The 27508-nt window shown below is 36.2% G+C and overlaps 1 protein-coding gene across 1 annotated transcript in view; it reads right to left on the bottom strand.

Moving 5' to 3' along the window:
• Positions 1-27508, bottom strand: part of DNAH6 (dynein axonemal heavy chain 6) — a 273547-nt gene that overhangs the window by 176842 nt on the left and 69197 nt on the right. Inside the window, exons 15-18 of the mRNA XM_082642773.1 lie at positions 25545-25796; positions 18728-18856; positions 8340-8453; positions 4735-4878 (exon numbers count right to left, since the gene is read on the bottom strand). Of these exons, the coding sequence (XP_082498899.1) occupies positions 4735-4878; positions 8340-8453; positions 18728-18856; positions 25545-25796 (639 nt within the window). The remainder of the gene's footprint in view (positions 1-4734; positions 4879-8339; positions 8454-18727; positions 18857-25544; positions 25797-27508) is intronic.

The following is a 27508-nucleotide window of genomic DNA, read 5'->3' as shown; positions in this document are numbered from 1 at the left end:
ATTCTTTTTGTTGCAATGGTAAATGGGAGTGTTTTCTAAATTTCACTTTCAGATTTTTCATCATTAGTGTATAGGAATGCCACAGATTTCTGTGCATTAATTTTGTATCCTGTACTTTACCAAATTCATTGATTAGCTCTAGCAGTTTTCTGGTAGCATCTTTAGGATTCTCTATGTATAGTATCATGTCATCTGCAAACAGTGACAGCTTTACTTCTTCTTTTCCAATTTGGATTCCTTTTATTTCCTTTTCTTCTCTGATTGCTGTGGCCAAAACTTCCAAAACTATGTTGAATAATAGTGGTAAAATTGGGCAACCTTGTCTTATTCCTGATCTTAGTGCAAATGGTTTCAGTTTTTCACCATTGAAGATGATATTGGCTGTGGGTTTGTCCATCATTTTGTTTTTTGAACACTTCCTTACTTTCTGGCACCAGAGGATGCTCCAGGTTCATCTTGTATATTCTCTGACTCATCCCTAGAATCAGCCATTTCTATAAGGATCTCTGATTCATTTTATTGGAAAATGATATTAAAAACCAAGATCTGGACAAAGGATATTGCTGGAAGCAATGAGGTAGAACATAAATTCACCCCTTAAATGTAGGCTTTGCATAGAGACTTCCTTTCAAAGAATACAGTATGGAAAGTTGGGTAGTAAGTTTATAGTGGGGAAAAAATGCTACCTCAGTCACGTGATCAAGCTTAATATCATTAGTGAAAAGTCATGTTGATAGCATGTATCTTTAATAAGATGTGATAATAATAATACTTTACCTCTGTGGTCTTCCTTGCAAGAATCTATAACCCCATGTTAATCATGAGAAAAACACCAGACAACCCCAAATTGACAGACATTCTATAAAATACCTGACTAGTACTTCTCAGAACTATCAAGATCATAATAAACAAGAAAAGTCTGAGAATCTTCACAGTCTAAAGGAGCCTAAGAAGACAAGACATCTAAACGTAATGTTTATCCTGGAAAGGATCCTAAGACAGAGAAAGGACATTAGATAAAAATGAGATAATTCAGATAAAATATGGACTTTAATAATAATATAGTGACATTGTTTCTTTAGATGTGGCAAATGTATCATACTAATGTAATATGTTAACAGTAGAGGAAACTGGATTCAGGGCATATGGGAAACCTCTATATTTCTGTTGTAAGTTTTCTGTAAGTTTAAAATGATTCTAAAATAAAGAGTTTATTTAAAAATAAATGAGGCAAAAATTGATGTAACATAAAGGGAATTAGACAAATGCACAATTATAGTTGGACATTTCAACATTCCTCTCTGAATAACTAACAGAACAAGTAGGCAGAAAATCAGTAAGGATACAGATGATCTGAACAGTACCATCAGCCGAATTGACTTAATTGAGATTTATAGAAAAATCACTGAGCAATAGCAGAATACACATTCTTCTCAAGTGTATATAGAAGATGTACCAAAATAGACCATATTTTGGGTCATAAAGCCAATCTTAACAAATTAATAGGACAGAAATCATAAAAGTACATTTTTGGAGTATAATAGAATTAAAGTTCAAATCCGTAACAGATATCTTGAAAATCCCCAAATATTTTAATAATAAACAACATTCTTCTAAGTAGGCATATGTCAAAGAAGTCTTAGCAGTATTAAAATATATTTTGAACTAAATTAAAATAAAAATCCAATATATCAAAATTCACAAGATTCAGCTAAAGCAATGACTAGACAGAAATTTATAGTATTAAATGCTTATATTAGAAAAGAAAAGTTTCAAATCAGGAACTTAAGCTTCCACCATAAGAAATTTTGAAGAAATAAAAAATTAAATGTAAAGCAAGAAGAAGAAAGGACATAATAAATATTAGAGGAGAAATCAGTGAAATGGAAAACATAAAAACAATAAAGAATATCAATCAACCCCAAAGCTGGCTCTTTGAAAAGGTCAAAGTGATAAATGACTAGCAGGACAAACCAAGAAAGAAAGGGAGAAAATACAAATTGCCAATATCAGCAATGAAAAAGGGGACATCATTATGGATCCCACATACTTTAAAAGGATAATAAAGAAATATTATGATAAACTTTATGTCTAATAAATTCAACAATTTGGATTAAATGGACCATTTCCTTGGAAGATACACTATAAAGTCCCCTCAAGAAGAAATAGATAACCTGAATAATTCAAATTGTATGAATGAAATTCAATTTTTTGTTAAAATCCCCCCAAAAGAGAAAACTTCAAGCTCAGATAGTTTCACTCTTGAATTCTACCAAACATCTAAGTGAAAAGTAATACTAATTCTGTATAATCTCCTGCAGAAAATAGAAGAGGAAGGAACACTCCCCAAGTCATTTTATGAGGCAGTATTAACTCATAACCACACAACGATGTTACAAGAAAAGAAAACTAAAGATCAATGTCCCTCATGAATATAGGCACAAAAATATCTTCAAATAATATTAGTAATTTGAATCCAGCAATATAAAAGAGTATAGTACATCACGACCCAAGTGAGGTTCAGTTCAGGAATTCAAGCCTGCTTCAACATTTGACCACTGATAGATATAATTCATCATGTTAATAGACTAAAGAAGAAAAACCATATGATCATAGGCATAGAAAAATCATTTGATAATTATCAACACCCATCTATGATAAAAAAAAGAGACCTCTCAGGAAACTACGAAACTTTGTTATCTTAATATAGGGCATCTATAAAAAAATTTGACTAACATCATACTTAAAAAGAGACTGAATAATTCCCCTCTAAGATACAGAAAAGGACAAGGATGTTTTCTCTCACCACTCCTATTCAATATCGTACAGGAAATCCTGGCCAGTGCAACAGGCCAGAAAAAGAAATAAACGGCACACAGATTGTAATGGAAGAAATAAAATTGTTTTTATTCACAGTTGAAATCATTTTCTATGTTGAAAATTCTGAATAATGTACAAAAATCTCCTAAAATTAAAAAGTGAATTTATTTAGGTCACAGGATATAAGATCAATTTACAAAGGCCAATAGTATTCCTTCATACCAGCAATGAACACTTAGAATTGGAAATGAAAAACAATATAATTTAAGATAACATAAAAGAATACTTAGTTTTAAATATGTGCATAATCTGTACACTGAAAATTACAAAGTGTTAATGAAAAGAAATAAAAGAAGACCTAACTAAATAAAGGGATAGGCAGGTAACAGATTAGAAAATTCAATCTTGTTAAGATGTCAATTCTCTGGAAATTGATCTATTGATTTGACACAGTCCACCCAAAATCCCAGCAATTTTTTATACAAATGATAAGGTAATTCTAACATTTACATGAAAAGGTAAAGGAATTAGAATCGACAAAATTGTGAAAAAGAAGAACAGGTTGGAGAACTTAACACTACCTGATTTCAAGACTTACTAGCTATAGTTATCAAGAGAGCCTGGTATTGGTGAAAGAATTAGACTTACAGAACAACCAAACAGAATAGAGGGTCCAGAAACAGACTAAAAAATATAGTCAGCTGACTTTTGACAAAGATGCAAAGGCAAACAATGGAGAAAGAATACTCTTTTCAAATAATGGCTCTGGATCAACTGAATATCCATATGTAAAAATGTAAATAAATCAAAATAAATCATATACTTTAATTTTTTAAAAAAAGCAACACTAAAAAACTTCCAGAAGAAAATACAGGAGAAACTCTGTGTGACCTTTAGGTTTGGCAAAAGTTTTTAGATTCTATACTAAAAAGATAATCGGTAAAAGAAAAAAATATTACTTGGACTTTTTTCAAATTTAAGCCTTTTGTTCTGTGAAAGTCACTGTTCAGGGACTAAAAAGACAATCCACTGACTGGGAAAACTATTTTCAAGTTACATATTTGAAAAAGGACTTATAACATGACTATATAACACAACATTGTTAATCAACTATACTCCAATATAAAATAAAAATTAAAAAAATCTTTGCTGTTCTTCTATGAATTGTTAGACCCTAATGTCTTTAGAATGTAAATTCTAAAAACTTCTGCTCTGTAAAATGTATAAAAATTTTTTGGTGTGTCAAATATCATTTGTGTTACAAATTTGCAAGCTGGTAGTCTCTTTTACCATTACTTTGTGAGTACTATTTAATTACTATTTGAGAGTCAATAGAAGAATGAATGAACAAGGATCATTGTTGCCAATGGACACTGTTCTCTATATGTCAAGAATTAAATAAAATATAGATTTTAAAGTTTCAAAAGAAGAGAACTCTGAAAACTCACTAATAACAAAACAAACAACCCAATTAAAAATTGGGCTAATATTCAAACAGACATTTCAGCAAAGAAGGTAGATGGATGGCAAATGGACATGGGAAAAGATGTTCAACATTACTAATCATTAGAAAAAGGTAAATCATCACCATTATGAGACAGTACTATGCATTTATTAGAACGGTTAAAATGAAAACCAAACCAAACCAAATAAATAAACTCCCTATTGATAACAAGTGCTGGTGAGAATGAGAAACAACTAGAATTCTCATACAATTCAATTGCATGATTTGGCCAGTTGAAGAGAGGGATGTAGTCTGTGCCTCTGCAATACAGTAGCTGAATTTGTCTGTTGTTTCTTCTCTCTGCAAAGCTGACTAATTTAAACAGGGAAGAATTCCTGGCTTTGGTCTCATTAGCATCAAGTAGTAACTGATTGACCTGGAGTTTTGGAAATAATTTCTACTAAACTTACCTTTTCTTTCATTTTTTCCACCTTACTTTTTAGCTGGGACACTACACTGTTGGGTGGCAAGCCTTTTTCCAATTGAGTCACAAATTTGGCATATTTGGAAACTTGACTGTTTAGAAATTCTGGATCCAGGCAGTCAAATTTGGACTAGGAAAATTGGGGGGAAAACAAAGAAGTTAAGACATATGATAAAAGGCAAACTTGAAATAGTAAAATTTTTTTACTCTACTCACATTTTTTGATAGCTATGTTGTTAAACCAAGTTGATTCTATATTTTGGAAATGGCTCTACTTATTAAGATTTCTAATAGTATATCAGGCATTGTTTGTTTATTACACTCATGTCCTTTTCTCCCATATCATCAAATGAAGTATTGCAATCCCTGTAATTTATTCCAGAGGCCAACCATTGTAAAGTTACAGATAGCTAATTTTTACTCTTGTGACCTAGAAATGTCTCGCCAAGTAGTCTCCTATTATTTGATCATGTAGCCCTTTAATATAACTGATTTAAACATACACTCCAATGTATGCATGTATTTATAAATATATTTCTCAGTTACATAAACATGTAAGTGTACACATATATTATGTCAGATGAGCATATGGATTGATGGTAATAGAAAATTTGTAAAAATGAAAAGATATTCCATGCTCATGGATTGGAAGAATTAATATTGTTAAAATGTTTAGACCACCTAAAGAAATCTACAGATTCAATACAATCCCTATCAAAATTCCAGTGGTATTTTTCACAGAAATACAACAAACAATCCTAAAATTTGTATGGAACCACAAAAGACCCAGAATAGCCAAAGCAATCTTGAGAAAGGATAAAAAAGATGGAGGTATCAACTCCTTGATTTCAGACTATCCAACTATCCAAATTTATAGTCATCAAAACGGCATAGTACTGGCACAAAAACAGACACATAGATTAATGGAACAGAATAGAAAGCCCCAAAATAAACCCACATGTGTATGGTCAATTAATTTACAAGAAAGGAGTCAAGAATATACAATGGGGGAAGGACAGTCTTCTCAATAAATGGTGTTGGGAAAATTGAACAGCTAGAGGCAAAGGAATGAAACGACCACACACAAAAATAACTCAAAGTGGATTAAAGATTTGAATCTAAGACCTGAAACCTAAAAACTCCTAGAAAAAAATATAGGCAATAAGCTCCTTGAGATGGGTCTTGGCAACAATATTTTGGATTTGATACCAAAAGCAAAGGCAACAAAAGTAAAATAAGTGACTATATCTAACTAAAAAGCTTCTGCACAGCAAAGGAAAGCATGAACAAAATGAAAAGGAAACCTATACTTAATGGGAGAAAATATTTGCAAATTATATAGCTGATAAGGGGTTAATATCCAGAATATATAAAGAACTCAGTAGCAGGAAAATAACCTGATTAAAAAGAGGGCAGAAGATCTGAATAGACATTTTTTCCAAAGAAGACGTAACAGATGTCCAACAGGTATATGAAAAAATGCTCAACATCATTAATCATTGGGAAATTAAAATCAAAACCACAATGAAATACCACCTCACTCCTGTTAGTGTTTAGTATCAGAAAGACAAAATAGAACCAGTGTTGGCAAAGATGTGGAGAAAAAGGAACACTTGTGCATTGCTAGCAGAAATGTAAATTGGCACAACAGCCATATGGAAAACAGTATGAAGATTCCTCAAAAAATTAAAAATAGAACTACCATATGATTCAGCAATTCCACTTCTGATTATTTATCCTAAGAAAACAAAAACACTGATTCAAAAAGATATACAGACACCCAAGTTCATAGCAGCATTATTTACAATAGTCAGGAAATGGAAACAACCTAAGTGTCCATCAGTGGATGAATGGATGAAGAAAATGTAGTATATGTATACAATAGACTATTATTCAGCCATAAAAAATGAAACCTTGTCATTTTTGACAACACGGATGGACCATGAGGGCTTTATGTAAAGTGAAATAAGTCAGACAAAGAAAGACAAATACCATATGACCTCACTTGTATATGGAATCCAAAAGCAAACAAAACAACAAAATAACTCATATGTAGAACCTAAAGTAAAACAAAACAAAAAAACCCAAAACAACTAAAACAGAACAAATTGGTAGTTTCCAGAGGAGGGGGGTGGGTGTGGGAAATAAGTGAAGGAGGTCAAAAGGTACAAACTTCCAGTTATAAAATAAATAAATCATGGGAATGTAATGTACAGCATGGTGACTATAGTTAATAACACTGTATTGCATATTTGAAAGCTTCTAAGAGAATAGATCTTGAATATTCTCATAAGAAAAATAATTTTGTAACTATGTATGGTGACAAATGTTAACTAAACTTATTGTTGTGATCATTGTGCAATATACAGAAATATTGGGTCATTATATTTTACACCTGAAACTAACATGTCAAATATGCCTCAATTAAAAAAAAAGAGAATTTATAAGCATTCATTTTTTTTCTGGATTCAACTTTTTCTTTTTGCTCCCTAATGGGTCTTTTTGTATACTTCCTATGGTAAATTTGTCCCACTTTAGAAGCTACTGCTCTAATCTATGGTGGTAATCAGGAAACTCTCTAAGCTTCTTCTTTACTATTCAGGAGCATTTTCTAATTCTGAGATAAGTGATAAATGAGTTATACAAAAGCACTTAAAATTCTCTGATATAATAGTATATATATGTTTGTTTGTTTTCCACTTTCTCCACCAAAAGGTAAATTCTGTGAGGCTTTGGACTTTGTCCTTTTTATTCTCCACTGGTATCTACTGTACCTAGAACATTAGCTGGGAAACATTCTTGCATCACTGTGCCCAGATATGTGACTTCTAATTATAGGCACCAGCATAGAGAAGCTGAACAAGCAAGTGTAAAACAATATTTGTGAAGTTGATGGTATTTCTAACATGCCCATGTCACACTTGAAAGAACAGATGGTCATCTATTCTGCCTCCTAGAGGGTTGACACTTGTTAAGGTTTGAACACAAGGGTAGACCCTAAAAACCAAACCCTGTGATACCTGACCCCCTAATTTACTATTAATAGAATTTACTATTAAGCTCTCAAGGGAAGATCCTGGATCTCATTACTGGGATTCTATTCTATCACAGGGAACAAAATGGCTTTCTTTCTTTCTTTCTTTCTTTTTTTAAAGGACAATAAGAACAGAACCTAGGCTAACAGAAATCTAATGTGTGTAGATCACAAATAAAATCTTACAATCCTTAATAACACTTGGCTGTAGTGTGTCGGGACAACATTGTGTTCAAAAACCACAAAGAAGTTAAATGCCATGCAGTGAGGTCCTTTGATGCTTCCTTCATTTAGCTATCTTATTTGGAGGACCTGAGAAACCTGCCTTACAATAATGTGGTCTTCTCTGTGGTACTTAAAGACTTATGTGGCAGAAAGACCTTTGTGCATTTCACCAGAAAGCTGATAATAATTCCCATAAAATAACATTGCATGTTTTACTGAAATTAAGAATATACCAGCTTATTTAAAAAAAACTATAATTCATACTATTAGGATTCTAAGGTTAAATAATACAAAAATGATTTAAGAATTGAGAGGTTTTTTTTTCTTTTTACCGTTAACCATTCTTGTTGGAGTTGATCCCATTCAGATAAAGAATCCCAGAGCAATTGTTTGAGCTTCAATTCAGCACTAACTTCTTCCAAATCTTCAAACTTGGACACTTCTACCTTTTAGAATATAATAAGCAAAATATACTATTTAATTTTCTGATATAGAGATCTTATGTTATCTTCCTATCAGTAATTTTTGATACAGTGACCCCTTAGCAGAATATGGGTGGGGCCCAAATGGGGAAAGAAAAGGAGAGACAGAAACAATGAAAAAACAAATCACAAAACCCCATGTATATTCAGATTTCTATTTGAGTGACAAAATATAATTCTTTGTATTTCCTTAGAACTTAGAAATTTTCCAAAGACACAAATATTACAAGAGTGCTAAGGACATTCTTTCTCAAGTTGGATCATACATGTATATACCTGTCTGGTCTATTGGGTAAACAGATGAATCTTTAGAGGCAATGATATCCTTTAGGGCTTATATCTTAGACGATAGAAGAGGGAGAGGATGTTTGTGTGGTAGTTGGTGGAGGGAATGGGGAGATTAAAGATGGAGTGAACAGCCTAGTTTCTCACCTATTTCTAACCGGGTGGACTGTATATGAACCCTAGACAGAGAAAGGTTGCAAGAAAATCTGAAGAAGCTGTTTTCATGCCTTGGAGGTGGGAAAATCTCCAGGAGGTTGGTAGCACAGAAACTGTGAGCTTTGCAATAAGCTGGGGCTTTAAAAATTCCATACAACAGCAGCAAAATACACGTTCTCTTCAAGTGCATGCAGAACATTCCCCAGGATAGATCATATGATAGGCCACAAAACAAGTCTTAACAAGTTTACGAAGTCTGAAATCATATTATCTTTTCCAGCCACAATGGTATGAAAAGAGAAATCAACAACAAGAGAAAAGCTGGAAAATTTACAAATATTTGGAAACTAAACACCACACTCCTGAACAACCAATGGGTTATAGGGGAAATCAAAGGGAAATAAAAATAAATATCTTGAAACAAATAAATATGGAAACACAGCACATCAAAACCTATGAGATGCTGCAAAAGTAGTTCTGAGAGGGAAGTTTATAGTAATAAATGGATATATTAAGAAAATAGAAAGATCTCAAATAAACAACTTGATGTTACACAAAGAACTAGAAAAGGAGAACAAGCTAAGCCCAGAGTTAGCAGAAGAAAGGAAATAACAAGGATCAGTGTGGAAATAAAAAAAAAATAGAGAACAGAAAAACAATAGAAAAGATCAATGAAACTAAGAGCTGTTTTTCTGAAAAGATAAACAAACCTTTAGCTAGACTAAGAAAAAAAGAGAGATGATTCAAGGAAATAAAATCAGAAATGAAAGAGGAGACATTAAAATTTACACCTCAGGTGACCTTCAAGATGGCATAGGAGTAAGACGTGCAGATCACCTTCCTTCCAACAAGTACATCAAAAATACATCTACATGCAGAACAACTCCTACAAAACACCTACTGAATGCTGGCAGAAGACATCAGACTTCCCAAAAGGCAAGAAACTCCTCACGTACCCAGGTAGGGTAAAAGAAAAAAGACAAAACAGAGACAAAAGAATAGGGACAGGACCTGCACCTCGGGGAGGGAGCTATGAAGGAGGAAATGTTTCCACACACTAGGAAACCCCTTCACTGGTGGAGATGGGGCATGGGATGTGAGGAAGCTTCGTAGCCACAGAGGAGAACATGGCAACAGGGGTGCAGAGGCCAAAGTGGAGAGATTTCTGCACAGAGGATCAGTGCTAACCAGCACTCACCAGCCTGAGATGTTTGTCTGCTCATATGCTGGGGTGGGTGGGGGCCGGGAGCTGAGGCTCAGGCTTTCAAGATCAGATCCCAGGGAGAGGACTGGGGTTGGCTGTGTGAACACAGCCTGAAGGGGGCAACTGTGCCACAGCTAGCCAGGAGGGAGTCTGGGAAAATGTCTGGAACTACCTAAGACAAAAGAAACCATTGTTTCGGGGTGCGCAAGGAGAGGGGATTCAAAGCACTGCCTAAATGAGCTCCAGAGACGGGCACAAACTGTGGCTATCAGCACAGAAACCAGAGATAGGCATGAAACACTAAGGCTGCTGCTGCAGCCACAAAGAAGCCTGTGTGCAAGAACAGGTCACTATCCACACCTCCCCTCCTGGGAGCCTGTGCAACCCGCCACTGCCAGGGTCCCGTGATCAAGGGACAACTTCCCCAGGAGAACACATGGCACACCTCAGGCTGGTGCAACGTCAGGCTGGCCTCTGCCGCCACAGGCTCACCCTGCATTCTGTACCCCTCCCTACCCCAGGCCTGAGTGAGCCAGAGCCCCCTAATCAGCAGCTCCTTTAACGTCCTCCTGTCTGGGCGAAGAACAGACGCCAGAGGGCAACCTACATGCAGAGGTGGGGCCAAATCCAAAACTGAACCCCAGGGGCTGTGTGAACAAAGAAGAGAAAGAGAAATTTCTCTGTGCAGCCTCAGAAGCAATGGATTAAATCTCCACAATCAACTTGATGTACACTGCATCTGTGGAATACCTGAATAGACAACAAATCATCCCATAATTGAGGGAATGGACTTTGAGAGCAAATGTAGACTTGGGATTTGCTTTCTACATCTAATTTATTTCTGGTTTTATGTTTATCTTAGTTTAGTATATAGAGCTTACTATCATTAGATTTGTTTATTGATTTGGTTGCTCTCTTCCTTTGTTTTCCATATATATATTTTTTCCATTTTCTCTTTTTGTAAGTGTGTATCTGTATGCTTCTTTGGATATTTTGTCTGTATAGGTTTGCTTTTAACATCTGTCCTAGGGTTCTGTCTGTTTGATTATTTCTTTCTTTAGTATAGGCTTTAGTGCTCCTTTTCATAGGTGGATTTGTTTATTGGCTTGGTTGCTCTCTTCTTTCTTTATTTAATTTTTTTAATTTTAATAATTAAAAAAATTATTTTAATAACCTTATTTTATTTTATTTTTCTTTCTTTCATCCATTTTCTTCTGATCCGCATAGCTGACAGGGTCTTGGTGCTCTGGCTGGGTCAGGCCTGAGGCTCTGAGGTGGGAGAGCCGAGTCAGGACACGGGACCACCAGAGACCTCCTGGCCCCAGTAATATCAATCAGTGAGAGCTCTCCCAGAGATCCCATCTCAATGCTAAGAACCAACTCCACTCAATGACCAGCAAGCTCCCATGCTGGACACCCCATGCCAAACAACTAGCAAGACAGGAACACAACCATGCTCATTAGCAGAGAGGTTGCCTAAAATCATAATAAGTTCACAGACACCCTGAAACACACAACAGGATGTGGTCCTGCCCAACAGAAAGACAAGATCCAGCCTCATCCACCAGAACATAGGCACCAGTCCCCTCCACCAGGAAACCTACACAACCAACTGAACCAATTTTACCCACTGGGGGCAGACACCAAAAACAATGTGAACTAGGAACCAGCAGGCTGTGAAGAAGAGACCCCAAATACAGCAAGTTAAGCAAAATGAGAAGAGAGAGAAATACACAGCAGTTGAAGGAGCAAGGTAAAACCCCACCAGACCAAACAAATGAAGAGGAAATAGGCAGTCTACCTGAAAAAGAATTCAGAGTAAAAATAGTAAAGATGGGGCTTCCCTGGTGGCGCAGTTGTTGAGAGTCCGCCTGCCGATGCAGGGGACATGGGTTCGTGCCCTGGTCTGGGAAGATCCCACATGCCGTGGAGCGGCTGGGCCCGTGAGTCATGGCCTCGGAGCCTGTGCTCCGCAATGGGAGAGGCCACAACAGTGAGAGGCCCACATACCGCAAAAAAAAAAAAAAAAATAGTAAAGATGATCCAAACTCTTGGAAATAGAATGGAGAAAATAGAGTAAAGGTTTAACAAGGACTAAGAAAAACTAAAGAGCAAACAAAGAATGATGAACAACACAATAAATGAAATTAAAAGTTCTTTAGAAGGAATCAATAGAAGAATAACTGAGGCAGAAGAATGGATAAGTGACCTGGAAGATAAAATAGTGGAAATAACTACAATAGAGCAGAATAAAGAAAAAAGAATGAAAAGAATTGAGAACAGTCTCAGAGACCTCTGGGACAATATTAAATGCATCAACATTCGAATTATAAGGGTCACAGAAGAAGAAGAGAAAAAGAAAGGGACTGAGAAAATATTGGAAGAGATTACAGTTGAAAACTATCTTAATATGGGAAAGAAAATAGTCAGTCAAGTCTAGGAGGTGCAGAGAGTCCCATAAAGCATAAATCCAAGGAGAAACATGCCAAGACACATATGAATCAAACTCAAAAATTAAGTACAAAGAAAAATATTAAAAGCAGCAAGGGAAAAGCAACAAATAACATACAAGGGAATCCCTGTAAGGTTAACCGCTGAACTTTCAGGAGAAACTCCGCAAGCCAGAAGGGTGTGGCAGGTCATACTCAAAGTGATGAAAGGGAAAAAACTGCTACCAAGATTACTCTACCCAGCAAGGATCTCATTCAGATTCAATGGAGAAATTAAGAACTTTAAAGACAAGCAAAAGCTAAGAGAATTCAGCACCACCAAACCAGCTTTACAACAAATGCTAAAGGAACTTCTCTAGGCAGGAAACACAAGAGAAGGAAAAGACCTGCAATAACAAACCCCAAACAATTAAGAAAAAGGTAATAGGAACATACATATGGATAAATACCTTAAATGTAAATGGATTAAATGTTCCAACCAAAAGACATAGACTGGGTGAATGGATACAAAAACAAGACCCATATATATGCTGTCTATAAGAGACCCACTTCAGACCTAGGGACACATACAGATTGTAAATGAGGGGATGGAAAAACACATTCCATGCAAATGGAAATGAAAAGAAAGCTGGAGTAGCAATTATCATATCAGAGAAAATAGACTTTAAAATAAAGTCTATTACAAGAGACAAAGAAGGACACTACATAATGATCAAGGGATCAATCCAAGAAGAAGATATAACAATTGTAAATATTTATGCAGCCAACATAGGAGCAACTCAATACACAAGGCAAATACTAACAGCCATAAAAGGGGAAACTGACAGTAACACAATGATGGTAGGAGACTTTAACTCCCTACTTTCACCAATGGACAAGTAATTCAAAATGAAAATAATAAGGAAACACAAACTTTAAAGGACACATTAAACAAGATGGACTTAACTGATATTTATAGGACATTCCATCCAAACACAAAACAATACACTTTCTTTTCAAGTGCTCATGGAACATTCTCCAGGATAGATCATACCTTGGGTCACAAATCAAGCTCTGGAAAATTTAAATTGAAATTGTATTAAGTATCTTTTCTGACCACAAAACTATGAGACTACATATCAATTACAGGAAAAAATCTGTAAAAAAATACAAACCCTGGAGGCTAAACAATACACTACTAAATACCCAAGAGAGCACTGAAGACACCAAAGAGGAAATCAAAAAATACCTAGAAACAAATGGCAATGAAAACAAAATGATCCAAAACCTGTGGTATGCAGCGAAAGCCGTTCTAAGAGGGAAGTTTATAGCAATACAATCCTACCTCAGGAAACAAGAACAACCTCAAATAAACAACCTAACCTTACATCTAAAGGAACTAGAGAAAGAAGAACAAACAAAAGCCAAATTTAGCAGAAGGAAAGAAATCATAAAGATCAGATCATAAATAAATGAAAAAGAAATGAATGAAATGATAGCAAAGATCAATAAATCTAAAAGCTGTTTCTTTGAAAAGATAAACAAAATTGATAAACCGTTAGCCAGACTCATCAAGAAAAAAAGGGAGAAGACTCAAATCTATGGAATTAGAAATGACAAAGGAGAAGTAACAACTGGCACTGCAGAAATACAAAGGATCATGAGAGATTACTACAAGCAACTATACTCCAATAAAATGGACAACCTGGAAGAAATGGACAAATTCTTAGAAAAGCACAACCTTCTGAGACTGAACCAGGAAGAAATAGAAAATATAAAGAGACCACTCACAAGCACTGAAATTGAAACTGATTGACAATCTTCCAACAAACCGAAGTTCAGGACCAGACGGCTTCACAGGCAAATTCTATCAAACATTTAGAGAAGAGCTAACACCTATCCTTCTCAAACCCTTCCAAAATATAGCAGAGGGAGGAACACTCCCAAACTCATTCTACGAGGCCACCATCACCCTGATACAAAAACCAGACAAAATGTCACAAAAAAAGAAAACTACAGGCCAATATCACTGATGAATATAAATGCAAAATTCCTCAACAAAATACTAGCAAACAGAATCCAACAGCACACTAAAAGGATCATACACCATGATCAAGTAGGGTTTATCCCAGGAATGAAAGGATTCTTCAATATATGCAAATCAAAAATTAGATAAACCATATTAACAAATTGAAGAATAAAAACCATATGATCACCTCAATAGATGCAGAAAAAGCTTTTAATAAATTTCAACACCCATTTATGATAAAAAAAAACCTCCAGAAAGGGGGCATAGGTAACTTACCTCAACATAGTAAAGGCCATATATGACAAACCTACAGCCAACATCGATCTCAATGGTGAAAAACTGCAACCATTTCCACTAAGATCAGGAAAAAGACAAGGTTGTCCACTCTCACCACTATTATTCAACATAGTTTTGGATGTTTTAGCCACAGCAATCAGAGAATAAAAGGAATCCAAATAGGAAAAGAAGAAGTAAAGCTGTCACTGTTTGCAGATGACGTTATAGTATACATAGAGAATCCTAAAGATGCCACCAGAAAACTACCAGAGCTAATCTAGCAGAAAACTACTAGAGCTAATCAATGACTTTGGTAAAGTAGCAGGATACAAAACTAATGCACTGAAATCTCTTTCACTCCTATACACTAATGATGAAAAATCTGAAAGAGAAATGAAGGAAACATTCCCATTTACCACTGCAACAAAAAGAATAAAATACCTAGGAATAACCCTACCTAAGGAGACAAAAGACCTGTATGCAGAAAACTATAAGACACTGATGAAAGAAATTCCAGATGATACAAACAGATGGAGAGATATACCATGTTCTTGGATTGGAAGAATCAACATTGTGAAAATGACGGTACTAACCAAAGCAATGAACAGATTCAATGCATTCCCCATCAAACTACCAATGGCATTTTCCACAGAACTAGAACCAAAAATTTCACAATATGTATGGAAACAAAATAGATCCCGAATAGCAAAACCAATCTTGAGAAAGAAAAACGGAGCTGGAGGAAGCAGCCTCCCGGACTTCAGACTATACTACAAAGCTATAGTAATCAAGACAGTATGGTACTGGCACTAAAACAGAAATATAGATCAATGGAACAGTATAGAAAACCCAGAGATAAACCAACACACATATAGTCACCTTATCTTTGATAAAGGAGGCAAGGATATACAATGGAGAAAAGACAGCCTCTTCAATAAGTGCTGCTGAGAAAACTGGACAGCTACATGTAAAAGAATGAAATGTGAACACTCCCTAACACCATCCACAAAAATAAACTCAAAATAGATTAAAGACTTAAATGTAAGGCTAGACACTATAAAACTCTTATAGGAAAACATAGGCAGAACACTTTATGTCATAAATCACAGCAAGATCCTTTTTGACCCATCTCCTAGAGAAATGGAAATAAAAAGAAAAATAAAGAAATGGGACCTAAGGAAACTTAAAATCTTTTGCACAGCAAAGGAAACCATAAACAAGACAACAGACAACTCTCAGAATGGGCAAAAATATTTGCAAATGAAGCAACTGACAAAGGATTAATCTCCAAAATATACAAGCAGCTCATGTAGCTCAATATGAAAAAACAAACAACCCAATCCAAAAATGGGCAGAAGACCTAAATAGACATTTTTCCAAAGAAGATATACAGATTGCCAAGAAACACATGAAAGGATGCTCAACATCGGTAATTATTAGAGAAATGCAAATCAAAACTACAGTGTGGTATCACCTCACACGGGTCAGAATGGCCATCATCAAGAATCTACAAATAAATGCTGGAGAGGGTGTGGAGAAAAGGGAACCCTCTTACACTGTTGGTGGGAATGTACATTGATAAAGCCACTATGGAGAACAGTATGGAGGTTCCTTAAAATCTAAGAGTAGAACTCCTATATGACCCAGCAATGCCACTATTGGGCATATACCCTGAGAAAACTATAATTCAAAAGGAGTCATGTACCACAATGTTCATTGCAGCACTATGTACAATAGCCAGGACATGGAAGTAACCTAAGTGTCCTTCGACAGATGAATGGATAAAGAAGTTGTGACACATATATACAATGGAATATTACTCAGCCATAAAAAGAAATGAAATTGAGTTATTTGTAGTGAGGTGGATGGACCTAGAGTCTGTCATACAGAGTGAAGTAAGTCAGAAAGAGAAAAACAAATACCGTATGCTAACACATATATGTGGGAACTAAAAAAAAGAAAAAAGTTCTGAAGAACCTTGGAGCAGACAGGAATAAAGACACAGACATAGAGAATGGACTTGTGGACATGGAGAGGGGGAAGAGTAAGCTGGGACGAAGTAAGAGAGTAGCATGGACATATATACACTAACAAATGTAAAATAGATAGCTAGTGGGAAGCAGCCACATAGCACAGGGAGATCAGCTCAGTACTTTTTGTCTACCTATAGGGGTGGGATAGGGAGCGTAGGAGGGAGACGCAAGAAGGAGGGGATATAGGGATATATGTATATGTATAGCTGATTCACTTTGTTATATAACAGAAACTAACACACCACTGTAAAGCAGTTATACTCCAATAAAGATGCTAAAAAAAACACTTACACCTCAGAAATACATATGACCATAAGATACTCCTCTGAATAAGTATACGCCAATAAATTGTATACCTTTGAGGAAATGCATAAATTGCTAGAAACATATTGCCCACTAAGACTGAATAAGGAAGAAATAGAAAATCTGAACAGACCAAAAAGTAGTAAGGAGATTGAATGAGTAATCAAAAACCTCCCAACACAGAAAAGTCCAGGACCAGATGACTTCACTGGTAAATTTTACCAAACATTTGGGGGGAGAAAAAAGAATTAATGCCAATATTTCTCAAACTTTTCCAAAAATTTGAAGAGATGGGAACACTACCAAACTCATTTTACAAGGCTAGCATTATCCTGACATTAGGGATCTAGCCTTGACTTCATTAAGAATTAGAGATGATTTCCTAGGCCAGTTAGGCCTTCACTCTTATTCTCCTAATGACTGAGAGCTGCAGAGGAAGGTTGATATGAGGTGATCCTAAAGGATCATAAAGTATAGATATGGAACGTGGAAGGAGGGAGACACACTTCTATTTCAGGCTCTGGCTTAAGCAATGCTATTCTTTCTGACCCAAGAGTGCCCACCTGTTAGTTATAGCCTTCTATCAAGCAATATTTCCGCCACAACTCCCGTCCTACTGCATACTTCCCTGTCTTACAGGTCAGTTAACTAATCTGGGAAAAGCTTTGAACCCTTATTCTCTCATGCACAAACCTCCTGCCTCAAGTATTGTACCAGTTGCATTGTCTAGTGCCAGGTCATTATTTTGCAGGTTGCTCCACCAAGCCCTGGGATCTGGAGTGGACACTAAGACTGCTCAGACCACTTTCTGGCCATCCACTTGGGGCTATGGAATAGATAGGTGCATCCCCATGTGAGGTCCATGTACTCTTCTGAAGATTTTGGGGAGCTGATTAACCCCTCCCTCATTGCTGGTGGCCCTCTGGTTTTGATCCTAGGAATCTTTTCTATTTTCTTTTCTTTTTGGTCTCTCTAATAGCTGTTCAGAGCACTTATATCTCTCACTCATTTCTCTTCATTTTTTTGAGGCATAACTTTTAGCTTTTTAAATCTACCCTTTTTGGATCCATCTTTGTCCTGGCTTAGCCAAATTCTCTTCTTTCATCAAAGTGGCACATCAAACCAGGGCAAATTAGGCAATATTGATGGAATCATAGTACACACATGGATGTAAAAGAAGCTTGAATATCATTTAAGAAAGAATAGAGGGGTTTTAATTGACCACATTTAAAAATCCACATACATTTTAACATAGAAGCTATAGTCCCTGGTCTGAGGGTTTGTCTATCATTCACAATTACTTTTTAAAGAGAAAGATATTTTGTCTCACATGTGTACTAATCTTTAAACACTTCAAAGTCAGAGAACACGTCATATTTTGTATTTCAGATTGTTCCAGCACAGTGACTAGCACATAGGTGTCCAAACATTGAATATTTACAGACACACTATTGAAAATGCATATGAATCAATGCCATTTCTATGAACATATTTTAGAAACAGATGTGTAGAGCTGTCATTACCTTAAAATTCTTCTGATAGGATTTATATTGAAACGCACGTTTTTGAAGATCATCTAGAACTGACTGCAGATCATTCAACATGACGTTTACTTTGTCTTGGTCAGAATTAATATCCAAAAACTGTGGATCCTGTAAAATTAAGATAGGTTTTGATTACTCATTCCTATTTTTTGATGTATATCATCAAATTAAATGAATTAATAAATGTTTTCAAAACATATTTCTTCTAATAATCATTTCACTCTAATTTTTAGAAAATATATTAAAATGGTTGTTTTTTTTTGAATGTAAAGCAATGCATATACATTGTAAAAATTACAGAAATTTATAAAGAAGTAACTTGGGGATAATATTGCTTTTAAAGAATACCTAATACATTTTTCCTCATCTGTTTTCATTTATTACATTTGTTTCAGCTAGTGTGACTTCAAGTAAGGAGAGGTGAATACAATATGGAAAAGAAAGAAGAAAATATGATATAAGGAAAATTATCATTTTACAGTAAAGGAATAATTACAATTTATGGGACTTCCCTGGTGGCTCAGTGGTTAAGAATCTGCCTGCCAATGCAGGGGACACAGGTTCGATCCCTGGTCCAGGAAGATCCCGCATGCCATGGAGCAACTAAGCCCATGGGCCACAACTACTGAGCCTGTGTGCCTAAGGCCCATGCTCCTCAACAAGAGAAGCCACCACAATGAGAAGCTTGCACACCACAGTGAAGAGTAGTCTATGCTCGCTGAAACTAGAGAAAGCCTGCACGCAGCAATGAAGACACAATGCAGCCAAAAAAAAAAAAAAAAGGGAATGATTACAATAAAGGTATGATTCTATTTAATTGAAGTTCATAAACAGGCAAAACCAATTTATGGCTTTAGAATTCAGGGTAGTGGCTGCCTTTGGAGAGGAAGGAAGGGTCAGTGACTAGGGAAAACACTAAAGATAGCAATAGCAATAGTTCTTGACCTCAACAGTGGATACATGGATGTGTTCACTTTCTGAAAACTCACTGAGTTTTACACTTATTACACTTATATACAGGTTTCTCTGTGCACAAATACAAAAATACTTCAATACAAAAGTAAAAACAGAGATAACCTCATCCACCAGAGGGCAGAGAGCAAAAGCAAGAAGAACTACAATTCTGCAGCCTATGGAATGAAAACTACATTCACAGAAAGACAGACAAAATGAAAAGGCAGAGGATGAAGGAACAAGATAAAACCCCAGAAAAACAACTAAATGAAGTGGAGATAGGCAACCTTCCAGAAAAAGAATTCAGAATAATGACAGTGAAAATGATCCAGGACCTCAGAAAAAGAATGGAGGGAAAGAGGAGATGAAAGAAATGTTTAACAAAGACCTAGAAGAATTAAAGAAAAATGACCTAGAAGAATTAAAGAAAAATGACCTAGAAGAATTAAAGAACAAACAAGCAGAGATGAACAATACAATAACTGAAATGAAAAATACACTAGAAGGAATCAATAGCAGAATAACGGAGGCAGAAGAACAGATAAGTGACCTGGAAGACAGAATGGTGGAATTCACTGCTGCAGAACAGAATAAAGAAAAAGAGTGAAAAGAAATGAAGACAGCCTAAGAGACCTCTGGGACAACATTAAAAACACAAATATTCGCAGTATAGGGGTCCCAGAAGGAGAAGAGAGAGAGAAAGGACCCAAGAAAATATTTGAGGAGATTATAGTTGAAAACTTCCCTAACATGGGAAAGGAAATAACCACCCAAGCCCAGGAAGCTCAGAGAGTCCCAGGCAGGATAAACCCAAGGAGAAACATGCCAAGACACAAAGAAATCAAATTGACAAAAATTAAAGACAGAGAAAAATTATTAAAAGAAACAAGGGAAAAATGACAAGATACAAGGGAATTCTCATAAGGTTAACAGTGGATTTCTCGCAGAATCTCTATAAGCCAGAAGGGAGAGGCATGATATATTTAAAGATGTGAAAGGGAAGAACCTCCAACAAAGATTCCTCTAACTGGCAAGGATCTCATTCAGCATCAATGGAGAAATCAAAAGCTTTAGAGACAAAAAAATGCTAAGAGAATTCAGCATCACCAAATCAGCTCTACAACAAATGGTAAAGAAACTTCTCTATTAAGAAAAATGGTAATAGGAACATACATATTGATAATCACCTTAAATGTGAATGGATTAAATGTTCCAACCAAAAGTCACAGGCTCACTGAATGGATACAAAAACAAGACCCATATATATGCTATCTACAAGAGACCCACTTCAGACCTAGGGACACTTACAAACTGAAAGTGAGGGGGTGGAAAAAGATATTCCATGCAAATGGAAATCAAAAGAAAGCTGGGGTAGCAATTCTCATATCAGACAAAATAGACTTTAAAATAAAGACTATTACAAGAGACAAGAAAGAACACTACATAATGATCAAGGGATCAATCCAAGAAGAAGACATAACAATTGTAAATATTTATGCAGCCAACATAGGAGCACCTCAATACGTAAGGCAAATGCTAACAGCCATAACAGGGGAAATTGACAGTAGCACAATAACAGTAGGGAACTTTAACTCCCTACTTTCACCAATGGACAAATCATCCAAAATGAAAATAAATAAAGAAACACAAGCTTTAAAGGACACATTAAACAGGATGGATTTAATTGATATTTATAGGACATTCCATCCAGAAACAACAGAATACAATTTTTTCTCAAATGCTCATGGAACATTCTCCAGGATAGATCACATCTTGGGTCACAAATCAAGCCTTGGTAAATTTAAGAAAACTGAAAACATATCAAGCATCTTTTACAACCACAATGCTATGAGATTAGAAATCAATTACAGGAAAAACACGTAAAAAACACAAACACATGGAGGCTAAATGATGCACTACTAAATAACCAAGAGATCACTGAAGAAATCAAAGAGGAAATCAAAAAATACCTAGAGACAAATGACAAAGAAAACGTGACAATCTAAAACCTATGGGATGCAGCAAAAGCAGGTCTAAGAGGGAAGTTTGTAGCAGTGCATTCCTACCTCAAGAAACAAGAAAAATCTCAAATAAACACTCTAACCTTACACCTAAAGGAGCTAGAGAAAGAAAAACAAACAAAACCCAAAGTTAGAAGAAAAAAAGAAATCATAAAAATCAGAGCAGAAATAAATGAAATAGAAACAAAGAAAAGAATAGCAAAGAACAATAAAACTAAAAGCTGCTTCTTTGAGAAGATAAACAAACTTGATAAACCATTAGCCAGACTCATCAAGAAAAAGAGGGAGAGGACTCACATCAACAAAATTAGAAATGAAAAAGGAGAAGTTACAACAGACACCACAGAAATACAAAGCATCTTAAGAGACTACTACAAGCAACTCTATGCCAATAAAATGGACAACCTGGAAGAAATGGACAAATTCTTAGAAAGGTATAACCTTCCAAGACTGAACCAGGAAGAAATAGAAAATATGAACAGACAAATCACAAGTAATGAAATTGAAACTGTGATTAAAAATCTTCCAACAAACAAAAGCCCAGAACCAGATGGCTTCACAGGTGAATTCTATCAAACATTTAGAGAAGAGCTAACACCCATCCTTCTCAAACTCTTCCAAAATATTGCAGAGGAAGGAAAACTCCCAAACTCATTCTACGAGGCCACCATCACCCTGATTCAAAAACCAGACAGAGATACTAGAAAAAAAGAAAAATTACAGACCAATATCACTGATGAATATAGATGCGAAAATCCTCAACAAAATACAAGCAAACAGAATCCAACAACACATTAAAAGAAACATACACCATGATCAAGTGGGATTCAATATATGCAAATCAATTGATGTGATACACCATATTAACAGACTGAAGAATAAAAACCATATGATCATCTCAATAGATGTAGAAAAAGCTTTTGACAAAATTCAACACCCATTTATGATAAAAGCTCTCCAGAAAGTGGGCACAGAAGAAAACTACCTCAACATAATAAAGGCCACATATGACAAACCCACAGCAAACATCATTCTCAATGGTGAAAAACTGAAAGCATTTCCTCTAAGACCAGGAACAAGACAAGAGTGTCCACTGTTGCCATTATTATTCAAGATAGTTTTGCAATTCCTAGCCATGGCAATCAGAGAAGAAAAAGAAATAAAAGGAATACAAATTGGAAAAGAAAAGGTAAAGCTATCACTGTTTGCAGATGACATGATACTATACATAGATAATCCTAAAGATGCCACCAGAAAACTACTAGAGCTAATCAATGAATTTGGTAAAGTTGCAGGATACAAAATTAATGCACAGAAATCTCTTGCATTCCTATACACTAACAATGAAAGATCAGAAAGAGAAATTAAGGAAACAATCCATTCACCATTGCAACAAAAAGAATAAAATATCTAAGGATAAACCTACCTAAGGAGGTCAAGACCTGTACTCAGAAAACTATATGACACTGATGAAAGAAATCAAAGATGACACAAACAGATGGAGAGATATACCATGTTCTTGGATTGGAAGAATCAATATTATGAAAATGACTATACTACTCAAAGCAATCTACAGATTCAATGTAATCCCTATCAAACTACTAATGGCATTTTTCACAGAATAGAACAAAAAAATCTTAAAATTTGTATGGAGACACAAAAGACCCTGAATAGCCAAAGCAATTTTCAGCACAAAAAAAGGAGCTGGAGGGGCTTCCCAGTTGGTGCAGTGGTTGAGAGTCCGCCTGCTGATGCAGGGGACATGGGTTCATGCCCCGGTCTGGGAAGATCCCACATGCCGTGGCGCAGCTGGGCCTGTGAGCCATGGCTGCTGAGCCTGCAAGTCTGGAGCCTGTGCTCCTCAATGGGAGAGGCCACAACAGTGAGAGGCCTGCGTACTGCAAAAAAAAAAAAAAAAAAAAAAAAGGAGCTGGGGGACTTCAGACTATACTACAAAGCTACAGTAATCAAGACAATATGGTACTGGCACACAAACAGAAATATAGATCAATGGAACAGGATAGAAAGCCCAGAGAGAAACCCACGCACCTATGGTCAACTAATCTATGACAAAGGAGGCAAGGATATACAACGGAGAAAAGACCATCTCTTCAATAAGTGTTGCTGGGAAAACTGGACAGCTATATGTAAAAGAATGAAATTAGAACAGTCCCTAACACCATTCACAAAAATAAACTCAAATTTGATTAGAGACCTAAATGTGAGACTGGACACTATAAAACTCTTAGAAGAGAACATAGGAAGAACACTCTTTGACATAAATCACAGCAAGATCTTTTTTGACCCACCTCTTAGACTAACGGAAATAAAAACAAAAATAAAGAAATGGGACCTAATTAAACTTAAAAGCTTTTGCTCAGCAAAGGAAACTATAAACAAGATGAAAAGATAACCCTCAGAATGGGAGAAAATATTTGCAAACAAAGCAACAAAGGATTAATCTCCAAATTATATAAACAGCTCATGTGGCTCAACGTTAAAAAAAACAGAAAACCCAATTAAAAAATGGGCAGAAAACCTAAATAAATATCTCTCCAAAGAAGATATACAGATTGCCAAGAGGCACATGAAAAGCTGCTGAACATCACTAATTATTAGAGAAATGCAAATCAAAACTACAATGAGGTATCACCTCACACCAGTTAGAATGGGAATCATCAGAAAATCTACAAACAACAAATGCTGGAGAGGGTATGGAGAAAAGGGAACCCTCTTGCACTCCTGGTAGGAATGTAAATTGATGTAGCCATTATGGAGAACAGTATGGAGGTTCCTTAAAAAATTAAAAATAGAATTACCATATGTCCCAGCAATCTGTGGGCATATGCCCAGAGAAAACCATAACTCCAAAAGACACCTGCACTGCAATATTCATTGCAGCACTATTTACAACAGCCAGCTCATGGAAGCAACCTAAATGCCCATCGACAGACAAATGGATAAAGAAGATGTGGTACATATATACAATGGAATATTACTCAGCCATAAAAAGGAACAAAATTGGGTCATTTGTAGAGGTGTGGATGGACCTAGAGATTGTCATACAGAGTGAAGTAAGTCAGAAAGAGAAAAACAAATAACGTATATTAACGCATTTATGTGGAATCTAGAAAAAATGGTACAGATGAACCGGTTTGCAAGGCAGAAATAGACACAGATGTAGAGAACAAACGTATGGACACCAAGGGGGGAAATTGGTGGAGGGGGTGGCATTAATTGGGAGATTGGGATTGACATGTATACACTAATATGTATAAAATAGATAACTAATAAGAACCTGCTGTATAAAAAATAAATAAAATAAAATTTAAAAATTAAAAAAAAGAAAAAAGAGTCATCTGGATATCTAGTCTAAGTTCTTAAAATAATTCCTCTTGCATCTTTTGTATAGGAAAATTGGCACAAGTTAATCAAACAATCTTCTTTATCATTTATCAATTTATACTCTACCTCTTTCTAAGGGGGAATTTTCTAATATGTGGCTAAGCAAACTCTAAAATTGTCACAATAACTATAAAATATGCTAACAGGTTATAAAAACACTCATTTCATAATAATAAATAGAAGCCAGGAGAAAAAGAATTCACTATTGTATACATGCTTTAGTTGCAATGGCCTAGAATTTATTCAGTACCTAAGAGAGGTTCAGAAACACTTTCAATTTTCAATAGCAGCTCAGAGAATTAAGCCATAAAAAAACAAAAGTTAAACCAGATTAAAATGAAATATGCTTTCTAAATGGTTTATCAAAATGTAATAGTCAGCCTTTACACAGATTTTTAAATCCTGCTTCAGCTTACCTGTTCTAGCAGCTTTATTTCATTCACTTCATTGCTTAGATCCTCAAGATCTCTGCCCAGATGCAGACAGAATTTCTTAATGCTTGTTTCTCTGTCACCCACAGATTTATCAATGGCATTCCGAACAGCAACAATGGATGGCTTCATAGTTACAAAAACAGCAAAGTCTTCGGGAGGTGTGGGAACCTGATATTGTTCAATCAGCTTGTACATCTGAACCACTACATTCCCTTCATCTTCAAGGCTTTCAATCTAAACAGAAACATTCGTTGCTGGTTACATAAATCAGAGTCCTGTTATACCCGTTAAGATTGTCTGATAGGAGACAGCTGCTGTGCATGGTAAACATCATGCTGTGAAGAGCCAGCACACAGAGGGGTGCGTTTAATGCAGATCAAACTGGCTGGAGCTTGCTGGGTGGCAAATACAGTCATTGCTATGATGCAGGTAATAAGGCCCAGGAGGTAAGTTTTTCAGAGCTAAGCATAGTTAGTATTACTGTTTTAAGTGTTTAGTTTTGTCTCTCTGTTTTGTTCTCTAATAGATTAAACAGTGCCAATATTTAAAATTTTCAGAGACAACAGGTGCTGTGAGGACGCCCATCTGTAACATCTGAGATTTCAGGCCTGTGTGTTGAGCAGTGACTGTCGCAGGGCAGCCCCTGAGGTGTGTGGACCATGTACCCATAGATTCAGAACCCTGATCTACGGTGAGACTCACACTACCCTTTAATAAAGGCTTTTAAAACCTTTATTACTGACTACTAAACATCTTTGCTTTGATGCCCTACCTTCAGTGGACCGTGCCTTTACTAAATTTTTGGCAAGGACTCCCCAGTTTTGGGGGAACCCTCCTCCCTGCCAGTCTGCCACAAGGTTATAGAGGGAGTATCCATGTTCCACAACTTGACCCACCTCCTGGCCACAAGCTGAACCAGGGAGAGTCAAATTGGGACCTAGTGACACCAGCTCAGTCTGATCTCTTTCTTGAACTTGGGAAGAGTTAGACTGCAGCTGTTGGCAGAGGCTATTTGCTTCCATGGGGTAACAAAGCAGGTCCTAAACAGGAAATGAAAACTGCAGAGAGGCTTTAGAGATGGTTCTCAACCTTTAGCTGCATCCCAATCGCCCTGGCAAGCTTGGTAAAACACAGATTGTTGAACCCCTCCTGAGAGTTTCTGATTCAGAAGGTCCAGGGTGGGGCCTGAGAATATGCAAGTTCCCCAGTGATACTGATGCAGCTGGTGTCGGGAACACCCTTTGAGAACCACTGTTCTAGAGAGGAGCAGAGATGCGAGATGGAAAGTTTCCCTATGCTGCTCTAGTCCCTAGTTCCTGCCCTTTTTAAAGGCTAGGCTCTATCCATACCTTTGGATTCCAAAAGATATCCCTGTAAACTTAGAATAAATCTTCTCATTTTTCCAAGCTAACTATGTGAGTTTTTGTTACTTTCAACCAGAAGTGTCTAACATCTTCAATAAGTTACAAATAGAACTAAGTCTGACAACCAAAATCTGCTCACCTTCCTGGATTTCTGGTACGTGGTTTAAGCATATGTCCTGTTTTCTCTGGGAGTGTCTTGGTTTACACCAAGGTATTGTCCTGGCATGATGATTAATGGTGCCTCTTTCACTCTCAAAAATGTTTGGTCAGACAGTGATTATGTGGCCTCTGCCCTACCTATGCTGGCTGGTGGTCTACCCAGTCACTGTAAAAGGGTATCTAAGAGTGCTCTCAAATTTCTTTCGCTGTCCCCTCATTCAGTTGCCCACTAAGTCCTTTCAATCCTACTTACTTAATATCGCTAGAATCCATTCCTTCTCTCCTATCCTTGGAAATACTACTTTAGCTATGGTTCATCAGCTTTCTCCACCAAACACCCCTTCTACATAGCATACCAACCGCCATATCCTGTTCTGGCCACGTTGCCTCAGGTCTGTGCATGCAAATTTCCCTCTTCCTGGA

Source organism: Mesoplodon mirus (assembly GCF_964341445.2).
Source record: "Mesoplodon mirus genome assembly, chromosome: 14".
NCBI lineage: Eukaryota > Metazoa > Chordata > Mammalia > Artiodactyla > Ziphiidae > Mesoplodon > Mesoplodon mirus.
Note: the sequence above shows the minus strand (reverse complement) of the source record. Positions and strands in the feature narration are given on the sequence as shown.